The sequence below is a fragment of the Pan paniscus genome, chromosome 17, assembly GCF_029289425.2.
Source record: "Pan paniscus chromosome 17, NHGRI_mPanPan1-v2.0_pri, whole genome shotgun sequence".
Lineage (NCBI taxonomy): Eukaryota > Metazoa > Chordata > Mammalia > Primates > Hominidae > Pan > Pan paniscus.
Window position 1 is genome coordinate 30,512,660 of NC_073266.2, and position 17,725 is coordinate 30,530,384.

Here is a 17,725-nt window from a genome sequence, read left to right on the forward strand (position 1 = left end):
CACACACTCAAATGTCTCCCATTTTCCCCAGAAAGAGAAGAATAAAAATACTATGGGGCTGGGTGCAGTGGCTCACACCTGTAATCCCAGCACTTTAGGAGGCCAAGGCAGGAGGATCACTTGAGGCTAGGAGTTTGAGACCAGACTGGGCAACAAGGGAGAATCCATCCCTATAAAAATGACAAAATAATTACTCAAGCATGGTGGCATGTGCCTGTTGTACCAGCTACTTGGGAGGCTGAGGCAGGAGGATCACTTGATCCCAGGAGGTTGAGTGAGATGGTACCACTCTATCGCATCCTGGGCAACAGAGAGAAACCCTGTCTCTAAGACAAACACAAAACAAAACAAATGACTACTGATTTACATTGCAGTGATTAAAAGGAATGAAGGATTTAAAAATTACAGAGTGTCACACGAAGTCTCCCATCACAATCATAATTACACTGTGAGGCATGACAGGAGGTGGAGAGATGGCACGTGCAGAGACAAGGCCAGCACACATGATGGAGCGGAAGCCAGTGTGGAGCACAACCGCTTACACAGAAGGGTTAAAACCTGAAGGACAGTTCAACTCAGTAGCAAACTAAAAATAGATAATACTTTAAAAAAAAACCCACACAAAACACGGAAAGATAAGGACAAAAAATCAACACCACTCAAGATGAAAAATGAGCAGCCTCCAGATTAATGCTTAAAAGGAAGAAACAAGAATGCAACTGGAGAATACCAAGGCAGGGGAAACCCCAAACCTAGAGCTTAAAGAAGTGGGTGGCATTCTGGTTAGAAGGGACAGGCAATTTACTCCCACTCATTCTGTCAGGATTCCTGAGAGCATGGATGTATCCACGCAACCCTCTGCCATGCAAAACACATATGGTGGAATTTGAATAATTACAAAACAAGTCACACAATTGATCACTACACCAAAAAAATATAATTTAAAAGCTCAAAAGTAAAATATGTATTATTAATTTCTAAGTTTAAGCTTACAGCTTGGAAATTCAAATGACAAAAAGGCCTATGAAGTGTTCTGTAGTGTGTATGTGTGTAAGAGAGAGAGAGAGAGAAAGAGACTCTTTAGATTTTTCTCAAGAGGAAGACTTAGGAGAAGAGTGCTATATTTTGTAATTTAATAAACTGCCATATAAGTAATTTGACAATCAGATCTTCCAAGCAAGATGACTAAGCATAAGCAAAGGAAAAAAAAAAGAAATTCACAAAAGGTGTTTAAACAAAAATAATTAGCTTTTATAGATTACTAAGTAATCTGGCTACTTATTAACAAAGAAGGAAACTCTTACACTAGGACCTGAGTCTGTTTCTCTGGGTTCCTCCTCCAGGGGGAGTGTATTCTTCCCGCTGGACTCTCATCAACTGATGAAAATGAGTTACTGTACCTGTAACCAGAGCCTGTCTCCTGCCACGGTCCTGCCGATGGCATTGCACTGGAAGGTAGCAAACTGGCCAGCATTAACTTCCACATTCTGAATCCGCAGGAAGTGAGGAGTCCTGGCTACATAAAGAAAAAGAATGAAAGATATTAAAAGTGGAGATTTGTAACTAATATATGTCTTCTTCAATCTATCTGAAATTTTTGGCCTTTCAATTTTGTTCACCTTGGGAAAAAAATAATGCTTTTGCTTATATGAGCTTTAAAGATTTAACTATAATTTTTAAAAAATCATAAAAGGTTTTGGTATGTTGTGTAAAAGAATAACAAAAAGCCAAGCATTCTGGAATAGAATGAAACAGAAAGGAGATATTTTATTGTTCCTGCTGTGCAAATTATCATAGCTCAGCAGTCTTCTTGTAATAACAGATCTGTATTAATAAAGATTATACTGAAACCTAATTGATGTTTTGAACAAAAACATATTAGATATTTATACCAGCAACATGAAAAGAACAGTAAGAAGTTAAATGATGTTGTCAAGGAAGCTTTTCAAGCCAAGTACACAGCTGTACATAACATATATTTTAATACAACTAACTGGTATGCAGCATTACTTATGTAATATTTTTCAGCTACCAAAAATACTACTCCTTTAGACACACTCTGTGAAATGATGCTGAGACTGCCATAGCATGGCAATGTTTGCTGATTCTTATTTCCAATTCAAGAACAAAGAAGGATTCCAAATGGTGAACACCATTGTCTCGTAATGTACATTGTCCATATGGGACAGCTGTTTAAATAAAGGATTATTCTATTTGGTATGAGAAGCACAGGCCAATTTCTGCATCACACTGAAAACAGGTGTCCAGGAACTAGGATGGTAAGTCAGGACTTAAATTTTATGAAAATTCTACTTTTAGGAAAACATTCCCTTATTATAACAATGATAGAGTGAAAGAGTAACAAAGCGGGAAGGGCGGGCACAGCAGAGTGCTTCCCACAGAAGAGGTGGGAAGCAAAGAGGATGATCATACTTTCTGGGAGAGACAGATAAATCTGGATAATAACTAGAATACATCTGTCATGTCTTGCCAGCTTTTCCCCACTGCAAATGTGTCTTTAGCCATGTCTAGGCAGCTTCAAAAAAGGGTGCCCCACTACTGGGTAGCAAAAGATTACAAACTAGTGCTCATATTAGCCTGGGCAGAACGTAATTAGGAATGGAAGTTGAGTTACTACTTCAGAACAAAGAACAAAGAAAAACTTAATTTAATGTCAAAAACACACAGGAAAGCCCCATTATTAATTTGGAGGCCACTAATAATTCAGACAAAGTATTCATGATGCTCAGCATGCAAAATGTTCTAAATAACTTCCAACAAAGCAATATAACCATGGACCATTGTTTCTTAATACTAATATATTAACATACAACTCTATGATCTCTGCTTTTCACTGACTTAATCAAATTACCCCTTGCTCAAGAATAACATAATTATGTGTTTTTAAAAGATCTCTGTAAAAAGTCCCTAAATGAATTTCTCTTTTAGTCTTTGTTCCTGAAAAAGTCAAAGACCCATTGTTTTTAGAAAATGGAACAAGGTAACCTTTATTGGGTACTTATGTGCCAGAAACTTTTCCATTGAGTACTCACAAATGTTCTGTGAGGGAGATATTTTCTCCATTTCCAAGATGGGGAACACTTATGGGTACTCGGCTAGTAAGTGTAAGAAAAAGAACAAACTCCAGTATATCCAGTTCCAAACACCAGGCTCGGTTTACGAAGCCACAGTGCCTCTCCCCAGTCTTCCCACCATCTGTGCCTTTCCTTATCTCTTCATCCCACTTGCAGTGGCTCCCCTGGGTCTGCCTGCGGGAATTTTCAAGGCATTTCTCAAATGCTGTTCCTTCCATGAAGCTTCTGTAGATTCGCTCACCTTGTGGTTAGGCCTTCTCATATCACAACGGCCACAGCGCTTGATGCAACAGAACTTGATGTTATTGCCTCACACACACCAGATACTCATTATCATCATTAAATTCATATTACTTAAAATTATTAAAACCACACACCTATCCTTAAAGACTGTTCATTTTAGATTTCAATTTCTGTAGAATTCTACTCTCTCACTCTCATCTGATACTAATGAAATGTTACCATATAAAAAACTTTATAATCATTATAATTTTAGGTTTACCTACACCACAAGTCCCCAACATGAATAGAGTTCACTAAGAATTTTAAGATTTAACTCAATTAATAGGAATATATTAGAAGCCAAAAGCTGTTTTCTTGTCAAGGAAATTTAAACAAATTTCTTCTAATAAATCTATTTTAGTACATGTGTCATTAACTGGAAACATTAAAAAAAAAATCCCCAATGAAATAATTCTAAGCATACTCCCAAAGCTGTGCAAGCTGAAGCTGGATGACTTGATAAAACTTCAAAAGATTAATCACCACCACTGTGTGGGCCACTCAGAAAGCCCACTGGAATACCTGCCTCTTCCACATTCTGCTCCAGGGAGTAACCGTGGCTGTGACACTACTATCATCACTGAAGACGCTTCAAATCCAACACCCGGAAATCACAACTGGCTGCCTTCTGGACTCAGAATCTGAGTTTATAGTTTGCTCCAACCATTATTCTTTGGTTTCTTTTTGTTTCCTTGTTCTAATCTAAATTCGCTCTCTTTTATAGATCTCCTACCTTGCAATTTATAACACAAATGTCTCTGTGCAGCAATCAACCCACTTTCTTTTTTTGAAGGAACTTCTACATAGGGAAAATATGGGGACCCATTCAGATCCCCAGAGTTGGTATACAGATTATTTTAAAGCGAAAACATTTGAGCAAAAGAAGATGCAGAAAGAAATCTTATCTGAACTTCAAGTAGTTGACTAAAACAGAGCTTTCCCAGAAAAAATAGTTGCCATTAACTCCCCTGTAAGGGAGTTGTCTAATTCAGCTCCCAGGTAGACAAACTGCCTGTTGCCATTACCATCAAAAAGCCTGATAGAACTTTCTACATTTTCCCACTGAAGCCCTAAAACCACTCCCCAATCTGTTGTTAAATTTAGAATATAAACCTTTATCTCTGGTTATTTAGTGAGTTTTCCATTGCTGGGAACTCTGGCCTGTGAAAATAAACTTTGTCTTTTCTTCAATTAATCTGTCTCTTGTCAGTTAATCTGCAGGTCCCCAACCACTGGACCCAAATCAGAAAAGGAAAAGTTTTCCTTCCAATAATATCTCAGGACAATGCCTTGAAGCCTCATTCCACATGTTGACCAACCCCCGCCTTCCATCTCCCTGTGGAGTGTTAAAGGCTGAAGTTATCTGGCACACTCAGAACAACAGCTTCTCTCCCTGGTGCTGGTCTCTCCAGTGGATTTCCCAGACACCTAATCCTGCTCTCCCCCAGCTACAGGTTACTACAGCAAGCTAGGTCTCTAACACAAGGTGTCTGGGTATGTAGCCATTTCTCAGGATAACTTGGGTTAAAGGGGTATTGCACTTGTGGCCACTATTCTAAATTTTACCCCGCTCAGTTAAGCTGGTCAGTTCTGAGCCTGTGCTGAAGGGTTGTTAAATATTTTCAGTAATGACTCCTGGTGTATCGCAGCAGAATTATGCTACTAAAAGGCAGTGCTATTGGCACCTAGAAAGCAGAGGCTAGAGACACTGCTAAAATGTGCAGGATAGCCCCCACAACAAAAAATTAGCGGGTGCCAAAATCTCAATAGCACCAAGGTTAAGAAACCCTAATACATATCATACATAAACAAGTTTACTGAAACATCCCCCATTATTGAACACTGAGGTTTGTTTCCACTACATATAATGCTAAGATAAAAGTTTTCATAATTAAAACCTTTTTTTCATAAGTTAAACTATTAGAAATTACTAATTAAAAAATACATGCATTTTTGCCAGTTCTGAAATGGTGGCATAGAAGCAAGTTGGCTTCACTCACTTCCACAAAAAATAAATAAATATACAGCACAGAGATTATCACCAGCAATACCCAAGAACTCAAATATGAGGATGAGACTATTCCAGGAGCCAGAGACATGAAAAATTTCTGAGCAGATGGAAGAAAACCAGACTTCAATATCTGTGAAACCCCAACCCCCAATCTGCCCAGCAGAAAGCATCCGGAAAATTTCCTCTGACTCATAATTTCTACATTGGAAAAAATGAGGTCAAAGTGGGTAAACAATTTCCCCACTATTGTGGATTGCCTGGCAGGAAATCTGTCCCTTCCCCAACCCAATGGAAGCATCGAAAGTGCCTGAAGGGAGAAATATCCCTAAGGACAGAGAAAAAGGTATGGGGCAGCAGGACTGCCACCCCAGCATTAGAAACTTTCTCTGTAACTTGGCCAAAGGGATACCAAATCAGAGTGGCTGTTAAGCAGCACCTCACTGTAGGAGAATTGTTCATCCTTTCTGCACAAACCCTTAGCCAGCCTTCCCACACTACTGGTATATCCCTTTTGGGACCTCCCAAATTCAGGGAAAGTAGCACTCTCATTGTTTACCATAACTGAGGCAAACTTTGGCTTAAGGTGTCATCTAGTGCCAAAAATTAGGCAGTAACCTAGCAGAGGAAAAAAAGGGAAATCAACAGGTAAATTACAAAGAAGCTCTAAGCAAAAATGTCCAATAAAAAACAAAACAAGCCAGACTGGGAAGACTGGAATAAATAACCAACCCTTCAATGCAAAGACATAGACATACATCCACAAGAAACAAAAACAAATGAGGAACCACAGCTTCTACAAATGGACAAAGCAAGGAACCAGTGACTGACTTGAACAAGATGGTGATATGTAAACTTTATAACCAAAAACTCAAAATAGCCATTTTAAGGAAATTCACTGATCTCTAAGAAGCCACAGAAAAGCAATTCAGAAACTTATCAGAGAAACAAACAAACAAAAAAAAAAACAGAAATCTTGAAACTAAGAAATACATTTGCTGAATTAAAAAATTCATTAGAGGCTGGGTGCGGTGATGCACGCCTGTAATCCCAGCACTTTGAGAGGCCGAGGAGGGCAGATCATGAGGCCAGGAGTTAGAGACCATCCTGGCTAACACAGTGAAACCCTGTCTCTATTAAAAATACAAAAAATTAGATGGGCGTGGTGGCAGCCACCTGTAGTCCCAGCTACTCAGGAGGCTGAGGCAGGAGAATGGCATGTACCCGGGAGGCAAAGCTTGCAGTGAGCCAAGATTGCGCCACTGCACTCCAGCCTGGGCGACAGAGCAAGACTCTGTCTCAAAAAAAAAAAAAAAAAAATTCATTAGAGGCTCTTAACAACAGAATGGGTCAAGCAGAGGAAACAATCAGTGAATTTGAAGACAGCTATTTGAAAATTTACAGCCAGAGAGGCAAAAAGAAAAAAATGAAAAGGAAAAAGATTATCTACAAAATACTGAAAAATACCTCAAAATATCAAATTAAGAATTATTGGTGCTCAAGAGGTAGTTGAGCAACAGCAAGGGGCAAAAAGCTTACCTATTACAGAAAACTTTCCAAAACATGAAAGAGATAAATATCCAGGGACAGAAAGTTCAGAGAACACCGAACAGATTCAACTCAAATAAGGCTACCCCAAAAGATATAATGATTAGACTCTCAAAGGTCAAAGACAAAGAGAGTATCCTAAAAGTAGCAAGAGAAAAGAAGCAAATAACATATAAAGGAATCAGGGTTCATATGGCAACAGAACTCAATGAAAACAGGAGTGTATAAGAAGACATTTTCAAAGTGTGGAAATTTTTTTAAAATTGCCATCCAAGAATACTGCAGCCACTAAAGCTATCCACAGAAAAATAAAGGTCAGATAAAGTCTTTCCCAGACAAACAAAAGTTGAGAAAATTCATCACTATTAGATCTATCTTACATGAAAGGCTAAAGGGAATTCTTCAATCTGAAAGGAAAAAAACACTAATGTGCAACAAGAAAACATGTAAAAGTATATAAAACCCACTGATAATATTAATATACAGACAAATCCAGAATATTCTAACACTGTAGCTGTGGTGTGCAATCTATTCATAACTATTATGAAGCCCAAAAGACAAATCTATCAAAAACAGTAATAGGTATGGCAACCTGTTAAGAGATAGGCAATATAAAAATATGCAAATTGAAACAACATAAATTCAAAATGTGAGAGGGATGGAGTTAAAGCATAAAAGCATTTTTTTCATTTTTCTGTCCTTTTATTTGTCATCAAAGATAAGTTGTCATCTCTTTAAGATAACTTATATCTATAAGATATGTTTTATAAGCCTAATTGTAACAACAATGCAAAAACCTATAATAGATTCATCACATATAAAAAACAACAAATTAAAACACGTGACCAGAGAAAATCATTTAACTACAAAGTAGTAAGAAAGTTAGAAAGAGCTACAAAACAACCAGAAATTAAGCAACAAAATGGCAGTAGTAAGTCTTTACTTAATAATGACATTGAATGTAAATGGAGCAAATTATCCAATTAAAAGGCATAGAGAGGCTGAACATATAAAAAACCAAGACACAATTAAATTCTTCCTACAAGAAATCCACCTCAACTATAAAGGCACTCACATAGGTAAGAAAAAATGAAGTGGGTAGAAAAAGATACTCCATCTAACTAGAAAACAAAAAAGAGGAGGAGTATCTATGTTTATTTCAGATAAAATAGGGTGCAAATCAAAGACTGTAAAAACAAAAATGGTAATTATATAATGATAAAGGGATTGGTTAAGAGGATAAAACAATTATAAATATTATACACCCAACACCAGAGCTCCCAAGTATATAAAGCAAACATAGATCTAAAGAGAGAGATAAACTGTAATACAGTCATAGCGGGAACATCAACAGACCAATCATTCAGACAGAAAGTCAACAAAGAAACATTAAAGTTAAACTACACGCTACACCAAATAGTCATAACTGACGTCTATAGAACATTTCACCCAAATGCTATGGAATACACTTTCTTTTCATTAGTACATACAAAATTATCCAGAACAGATCTTAGGCCAGAAAACAGGTCTCAACAAATTTTAAAAAGTAGAAATAATATGAAGTATCTTTTCTGACCTCAATGGAATAAAACTAGAAATCAGTAACAAAAGGAACCTCAGTAAATACGCAAACACGTGGAAATTTAAAAACATGCTAGTGAACAACCAATCGAAGAAATTAAGAGGAAAATCCCATAGGTTTAGGTATGTTGTGTTTCTGTTATGATTTGTTTCAATAATTTTTAAAATGACAATACTACTCAAAAATTACAAATTCAATGGAATCCCTATCAAAATATCAATGCCATTCTTAACAGAAATAGAAAATATAATGCTAAAATTTATATGGAACCAGAAAATATTCCAAATAGCCAAAGCAAGCCTGAGCAAAAAGAAAAAAGCTGGAGGCATCATACTACCTGATTTCAAAATGTAGTATAAAGCTTTAGTAACCAAAATAGCATGGTACCAGCATAAAAACAGACACATAGATCAATGCAACAGAACAGAGAACCCAGTAATAAATCTATGCATTTGTAGCCAACTTGTCTTTGACAAAGGTGCTAAGAGTATACAATGAAGAAAGGACAGTCTCTTCAATAACTGCTGCTGGGAAAACAGGAGAACAATATGCAGAAAAAGGAAACTAGCCTCCTCTGTTTCGACATCTACAGAAGTCAAATCAAAATAGACCCAAAGATTTAAATCTAGGACCTGAAGCTATGAAACTACTAAAAGAAAACACTGGTGAAACATTCCAGAACATTGGTCTGGGCAAAGAATTTTTGTGTAAGACCTCAAGAGCAACCAAAACAAAAACAGACAAATGGGACTACATTAAGCTAAAAAGCTTCTACACAGCAAAGGAAACAATCAACAAAGTGAAGGGAGCCCATGGAATGGGAGAAAATATTTGCAAACTATCCATTTGACAGAGGACTAATCATCAGAATATACAAGAAGCTCAAATAACTCAAGCAAAAATACAAATAGTCCAATTTAAAACTGGACATTCAAGTAGCTGTCTTCAGATTCACTGATTCTTTCCTCTGCTTGACCCATTCTGTTGTTAAGTAAGAGCCTCTAATTAATTTTCTCATAAGACATGAAAATTGCCAACAGGTACAGGAAAAAAAAAGTTCAGCCTCACTAATCATCAGAGAAATGCAAGTCAAAACAAAAATGAGCTATCACATTACTCCACTTACGATGGCTTTTATCAAAATGACAGGGAGTAACGGATACTGGTGAGCATGTGGAGAAAGGGGAACCCTTGTACAGAGTTGGTGGGAATATAAATTAGTACAGCCCCTATGAAAAACTGCATTGAGGTTTCTCAAAAAAACTAAACATAGAACTACCATAAGATCCAGCAATTCCACTACTTGGTATATATCCAAAAGAAAGGAAATCAATATATCAAAAAGATATCTGCACTCCTATGTTTATTGCAGCACTATTCATAATTGCCAAAATATGGAGTCATCCTAAGTGTCCATCAATAAATAAGTAAATAAAGAAAATGTAATACACACACACACAAACACAAACACACAAGAACACAATATCTCATATTACATTATGGAATATTATTCAGCCACAAAAAAGCATGAAATCCTGTCATTTGCAGCAACAAGGATGCTACTGGAAGGCCTTATGTTAAGTGAAATAAGCCAAGCACAGAAAAACAAATAGAACATATTCTCACTCTTATGTTGGAGCTAAAATAGTGGATCTCATGAAGATAGAGAGTAGATTAATGGTTACCAAAGGCTGGGATGGATAGGGGGAGTGCGGGTGCAGAATTAAGAGCAGTTGATTAATGGGTACAAATATACACTTATTAGAAATAAAACTTAGTGCTTTAAGATCAACACGGTGACCACAGTTTGCAAAATCTACTGTATATTTCAAAATATCTAGAAGACAGTAACAATTCAAATTTTTCTAGCATAAAGACAATAGTTAAGGTGATGGATATCCCAGTTACACTGCTTCCATTTTTACAAATTGTATACATGTATTAAATTATCACATGTACCCCCAAATATGCACTTATATTATGTATCAATAAAAAAGTATATTTTTTTTAGACAGAGTCTCATTCTGTCGCCCAGGCTGGAGTGCAGTGGCGCGAGCTGGGCTCACTGCAACCTCCGCCTCCCGGGTTTGCGCCATTCTCCTGCCTCAGCCTCCTGAGTAGCTGGGACCACAGGCGCCTGCCACCACACCTGGCTAATTGTTTTTTGTATTTTTAGTAGATATGGGGTTTCACTGTGTTAGCCAGGATGGTCGCGATCTCCTGACCTCGTGATCTGCCTGCCTTGGCCTCCCAAAGTGCTGGGATTACAGGCGTGAGCCACCGCGCCTGGCCAAAGATAATTTTTAAAACACACATTTTAAAAGACATTTGACATAAATTGTCAAACTGCTTTCCATAAAAGCTTATAACAATTCACATTTTTACCATCAGGGTATGAAAGAGCTTTTTCACCACCTTTTCAAAAGTACCTTGTCATTTGCTGCAGCATGGATGTGCCTAGAGTACATACATGATGTTAAGTGATAAAAGCCAGGCACAGAAGGACAAATACCACATTCTCACTCATGTAAGAGAGATCATAAAGTTGATCTCAGAAGTCAAGAGTGGTTACTAAGGGATAGGAAAGGTAGGGCGTAGAGGGACAAGGAGATGCTGGCTAATGAAAACAAAATTACAGTTAGATATAAGTATTAATAAAGTTACAGTGTTTTACAGTACAGTAGGGTGACTATAATTAACAATAATTTCTGGTATATTTGCAAATACCTATTAATAGAAGAGAGGATATGGAATGTTCCCAGCACAAAAAAATGATAAATGTTTGAGGTGATAAGCTAATTAACCCTGACTTGATCATTATACATCGTATACATGTTTCAAAAATCATTCTATACCTCATATATATGTACAATTATGTGTCGATTTATTTTGTTATTATTTAAAATAAAATAACATTTTTTTAAAAAAAGAAAAGGACTCAGCTCTTTCCCCCTCTGTCTGCCACGTGAGGACACAACAAAAAAGATGGAAGTCTGCAACCCAGAAGACGGTCCTCACCATAACCTGACCGTGTTGGCACCCTGATCTCAGACTTTCAGGCTCCAGAACTGTAAGAAGTATATGTCTGCTGTTTATTTTAAAAAATACAATAAGTACTAACTTCTATAATCTTTCTTGAGAAAGTTATAAAATGCATACACTCTATCAGCAAACGTAGGAGTTAAAAAATAATGTGAATATGAGAATTGTCGCTGGTTCTGCTAAAGGTGTGTTCATCTACGGTACGCCCAGTTTTGGAATATCACTTTCTTTTAAAGTTTTGTATCTTAATGGATTTAAGGGATCCAAGTGCAGTTTTGTTCCTTGGATATACTGCATAGCAATGAAGTCTGGATTTTTAGTGTACCCATCACCTGAACTGTGTACATTATTCACCATAGGTAATTTCTCATCACGCACCTCTTTCCCCGTCCCACCTTTCAGGGTCTCCAATGTCTATTATTCTTTTATGTCCATATATACACATTGTTTAGCTCCCACTTGTAAGTGAAAACGTGTAGTTTTTGTTTTTCTGTTTCTAAATTATTTCACTTAACAAAATGACTGTGAGATCAGATTTCTCCAAGAACATGAAAGTCAACTTTCTGCTAATGGTGTAAATTTTTTCAGTAAATATTAAAGGCTTATATAATCTTCCAAGCTTTTAAGATGCCTAGATTCCCCTTGTTTAGTGCTATAAATCCTACAACCATTTTCAGGTGGCAAGCAGCTTAAGGCTGATACTATTTTAAGATTTGGATTTCAGCACATTTGTGTTCAAGCATCAATACTTCCTTCAGTCCTTTACTATCTCTGAATATATGCAAAAATTCTTAAACCTAAATCTTCAAAAAATTTTTTTATTTGTAAAATAGAGATTTTTTAAAAGTACCTATTTCGCAGTGTTGATATAAAGAATAAACAAGTTGATGAAGCCAAGGTGTTCTCTGTGCCTCATACTTAGCCCACAAAAATGTTCCTTACTATTTAAAATAACTGATCTATCACTGGAACCTGGAAAAGAGCCCAAGAAAAAGAGCTCTACAGCCAGAAAAGTGTAGATCCCATGCTGAGCTGTATGCTCTGAATCTTGCCATACTACTTTAATTGTAACATCAGGTGTATACCACCTTTAGAATAGAAATTTCAATCTATCTCATATTCAAAAAGAAACATTCTCTCTCTCTCTCCAAATTTATAGGCCCACTTGTCTCCTGGATACCCTTTCAAAATGCTATGCCAGCTTTCTTCTAAAACCTGTAGGAGATTTAAAAACTAAATATCTTCCAAGAATAACAAACAGGTTCTTAGTACAACCCTCCTATCCTCTCATCGCTTCCATATTCTGTTGCTTCTTACTAAGAAAGAATAGAGGTTTTCATGTATTAATTGATCTCAAATAAGCCTTTGATCCCAAAGCCAAGAATTATCATTGACCAAGATACAAATCGTTTTGTAGATGTTTCATTATTATTGATTCTTCAAAGTCTGCATACAAATACTAGCAACAAAATCAGAGAAGAGTAATTTGTGAGATCAAAGTGCAAACTGAAGTGGAACAAGAGGACTATGTCCTAACCCCCTTTTGCTTTAACTTACATTTTAATGTAATGGCATAGGTTGAAATGTACGGGATGCATGCCCAACCACCAGAATAAAAATAGTTAATATTTCTCTCTATTTGTGTAACATATCATCACAAACAAGGAAGCAAATTGCTGCCAAAAAGAACAGCCTGGTACTGCTTACTCTAACACTGAGAACCAATATATTTTGCAAACATTTTTGGAATTTAACGATGGACATACAACTAAACTTCCCCATCTAGGATATCAATCATTTTAGCTATTTAGAGGTTTACCATTAGCAGCTAACTAATTCTAGCAAGTCTATCACAATGTAGTGCCTAATAATAATAATAATAATAGCTAACATTAATTAAATTCTTAGAATGTGGTAAGCATTGTGATAAATTCTATATGTACATTAACTAATGTAATCCCTATATTTACTCAGTGAGAAAAACATTATTGTTTTCTTCTTATACAAATGAGATTATAGGTCCAAAAAAAGCCAAGTAATTCCTGTGATAGAAGCAGAAAATTTCTCTTAACATGTTTCAGGTCAAAGTCAGTTTTGTTTTCCTTGAAAGGTAAGAATAGGCTTTAATGGAATAATTTTTCAAGTGGAAAAAGAGATTCAACATTCTTATCAGAGAAAACTAAGGTAGCCACTACATATAAATAACTTCTAGAAATCGACTATATCTTAAGAAGAATGATATTCCTTTAGAGAAAAGTCCAAATTGTGTTCCCACATGTTTAAAATGAAAGGTCAATTCTGAGTCCCACACATCTCTCAACCAAAGCACATGAATCTGTCTTTATTCAGCAGAACATAATTCCAAAAACAATTCTAATTTGTGCTTTGTCGCTGTTATTCTTATTTCAATCACACTATTTAATAAATCTTCATTAAAAAATCTAAATTTGGGAGTGGTAAGCAATGTGTGACTACACAAATTAATAAGGAAAATACTATTTTAAAAAATAAGAATAATTTTGAATTTAGGAGGCCATATTATAAACTTTAATATTTAAAGAAATTGCTGACTTATTTTCTATTGCCCAAGTAATAATACAGGACAGTCTTGGATTTTGTATTCAATTTATCCAATATACAGCACATGGGTTTAGAAGGGCTTTATCTCTTTTTTACTGTATTATTTTGTTTTTAAATTGGCATCAAAATAATGGGGCATGATTCTGTATAATTGTAAGATTTCAGAATTGAAGGCATCATATATCCCAGTAACTTCGTATAATGTTTCATTACTACATGCCAACATATTAAAAAAGATTATACACCATGCCTAAGTGAGATGTGTTCCAGGACTGCTAGGTTGTTTTAACATCCCAAAATCAATCAATATAATATGCCAGAATATAGGATGGAAACCACATAATAATCTGATAGAGAAAAAGGATTTGCTAAAACCCAACAGCATTTCTTGATAAAAACATCCAACAAACTAGGAAGAAAAAGGAACTTTCTTCCTAAAAACAAGCATTTACAAAACACCACAGCCAACATCATGCTAAAAGACTGAAAGCTGTCCTCCTAAGATGAGGAACAAGACAAGCACTTCCGTTCTTTTTGCTTCTATTCAACATTGTACTGGAGGTTTTAGCCATGGCAAACTAGCAAGAAAAATAATAAAATTCACCTGGGTTGGAAAAATAGGAATCTGGAAAACCTACTTGAAGATGACACAATTTTGCATACAGAAAATCCTATGGATCCACCAAAAAACCAATTAGAGCTAATAAGCAAGTTCATCAAGATCTCGAGATACAAGATCAATACACAAAATCAACTGCATTTCTACAAGCGAGAAATGAACAATCCAAAAATAAAATTAAGAAAACAATTCTACTTAAAACAACTTCAAAATAAAATACTTAGGAATAAATTTAACAAATGAAGAATAGAACTTGTACTCTGAAAACCACAAACACTATTAAAGGAAATTTTAAAAGACTTCAATAAAAGGAAAGACATCCCACATTCACAGATCACAAAGCCTGATAATGTTAAGATAGCAATAACCCCGCACCCAAACCAGTCTACAGATTCAACACAATCCCTATCAATATTCCAGCTGAATTTTTTTGGCTGAAATTGATAAGCTGATTCTCAAATTCATTTGAAAGTACAAGGGATTGGCTGGGCGCAGTGGCTCATGCCTGTAATCCCAGCACTTTGGGAGGCTGAGGCGGACGGATCACGAGGTCAGGAGATCGAGACCATCCTGGCTAACACTGTGAAACCCCACCTCTACTAAAAATACAAAAGAAAAAAAAAATTAGCCGGGTGTGGTGGCAGGCGCCTGTAGTCCCAACTACAGGCTGAGGCAGGAGAATGGCATGAACCCGGTAGGCGGAGCTTGCAGTGAGCCAAGATAGCGCCACTGCACTCCAGCCTGGGTGACAGAGCGAGACTCCGTCTCAAAAAAAAAAAAAAAAAAAAAGTACAAAGGATTCAGAATAGCCAAAACAATAATGAGAAAAGAACAAACTTGGAAGACCCACTGATCCAAATTTCAAAATTTACTAAAAAGTTACAGTAATCAAAATAGTATCATACTTATAGCAGAATAGTCATGTAGATCAACTGAATAGAACTGAGGGTCCAGAAATGTCTTTATATTTATTAATTAATTTTCAACAAGGGTACCAAGGCAATTTAATGGGGAAAGAACAGTGTGTCAACAAATGGTGCTGGAATAACTGCATATCCATATGCAAAAGAATGAATTTTCACCACTTTCTTACAGCATACACAAATATTAACTCAAATAGCTCATAGACCTGTAAGTAAGAATTGAAACTATAGGCCGGGCACAGTGGCTCATGCCTGTAATCCCAGCACTTTGGGAGGCTGAGGCAGGCAGAACACCTGAGGTCAAGAGTTGGAGACCAGCCTGGCCAAATTGGTGAAACCCCGTCTCTACTAAAAATACAAAATTAGCTGGGCTTGGTGGCAGACACCTGTAATCGCAGCTACTCAGGAGGCTGAGGCAGGAGAATCACTTAAACGTGGGAGGCGGAGGTTGCAGTGAGCCAAGATCACACCACTGCACTACAGCCTGGGTGAGAAAGAGAGACTCCATCTCAAAAAAAAAAAAAAAAAAAAAAAAATTGAAACCATAAAACTCTTTGGAAAAAACATAGAAAAGCTTTGTGATCTTAGAAGAATTATTAGCTACAAGTCCAAATAGTTGTATCTAAGTGATGAAAGAAAAAACAGAAAATTGGACTTTATCAAAATTTAAACCTTTGTGCTGTTAAGGATGCCATCAAGAAAATGAAAAAACAACTCACAGATTGGGGGGAAATGTTTTTGAATCATATGTCTGATAAGGAATTTGTATGTAGATATATAAAACCTCTTATAACTGAATAAAAAGATAAACAACTCAATTAAAAATGGGGAAAGGATCTGAATAGACATTTCTCCCAAACATACATATAAATGGCACATGGAAAGATGCTCAACATCATTAGTCATTAGGTAATCCAAACTACAAACAGGTGCCACCTGAAACCCACAAGGATGGCTATGATTTTTTTTAAAGACATAAATATTCGCAAGAATATGAAGAAATTGAAATCATACACTGCTGTTTGAAATGGAAAATGGTGCAGCCAATTTAAAAAACAATTTCACAGTTCTTCAAATGCTAAAAACAGTTACAATGTGACCCAGCAATTCTACTCCTAAGTATGTGTCTGAGAGCATGATACCCAAGAGAACTGATAATAAATGTTCACAGCAGCATTATTCCCAATAGTCCAAAGGTGAAACAACCTGAATGTCCATCAACTGATGCATGCTTACATAAAATGTGGTATATCCATGCAATAAAATACTATTTGGTTTTAAGAAGGAGTGAAATATTGACATACACTACAACATGGATGAACTTTGAAACATGCTAAGTGAAGGAAGCCAGACACAAAGGGCCACATATAGCGCGACTGCATTTAAATGAATATGGAGAACAAGCAAATCTACAGGAACAACAAGTAAATTAATGGTTGCCTAGGGCTAGGAGTGGTGGCCAGAGTAAGTCGGGAGAATAGGGTCTAGAGGCAAGGAACCTAAGGCTGAATCATGCTGACTTCCTAGAACTAAATCAAAAGGAAAATCCCAACCTTCCACACCCAAGTGACAAAAGGACCAGAGACTACTTCCTTTGCACACTGCCTCCCCCAACTTTTTCTGGGTGGCAGATGAAAAATTGAAAGTACCTCTGATTGGTCCCCTCCTGCAACCAGTCAGGCTGGTCTTGGGCTAAGTTTTCATTTTATAGGAGTATAACTTTGTAACTTCACTTCAGTCTCTGATTGGTCACTTTCTGCAACCAATCAGATGTTTGCAGAGGGTGTAACTTTGTATCTTCACTTCAGCCTCTGACCGGTCCCCTCCCACGACCAATCAGACTGACCATCGGCCACTACTTCACTTACACAGGGTGTACACCAAGTAACCAATGGGAAACCTCTAGAGGGTATTTTAAACCCCAGAAAATTCAGTCATGGGGATCTTGAGCCACTTGCTCGGGCAGCTCCCACCCTGTGGAGTGTATTTTTCATTTTCAATAAATCTCTGCTTTTGTTGCTTCATTCTTTCCTTGCTTTGTTTGTG

The 17,725-nt window shown here is 36.6% G+C and overlaps 1 protein-coding gene across 12 annotated transcripts in view; it reads right to left on the reverse strand.

The window, feature by feature from the left end:
• PTPRM (protein tyrosine phosphatase receptor type M) overlaps positions 1-17,725 on the reverse strand; it is an 826,562-nt gene that overhangs the window by 466,121 nt on the left and 342,716 nt on the right. For all 12 annotated transcript variants that reach the window (XM_003817914.7, XM_063597202.1, XM_055102562.3 and 9 more), the window contains exon 5: positions 1,401-1,516. In XM_003817914.7, the coding sequence (XP_003817962.2) occupies positions 1,401-1,516 (116 nt within the window). The remainder of the gene's footprint in view (positions 1-1,400; positions 1,517-17,725) is intronic.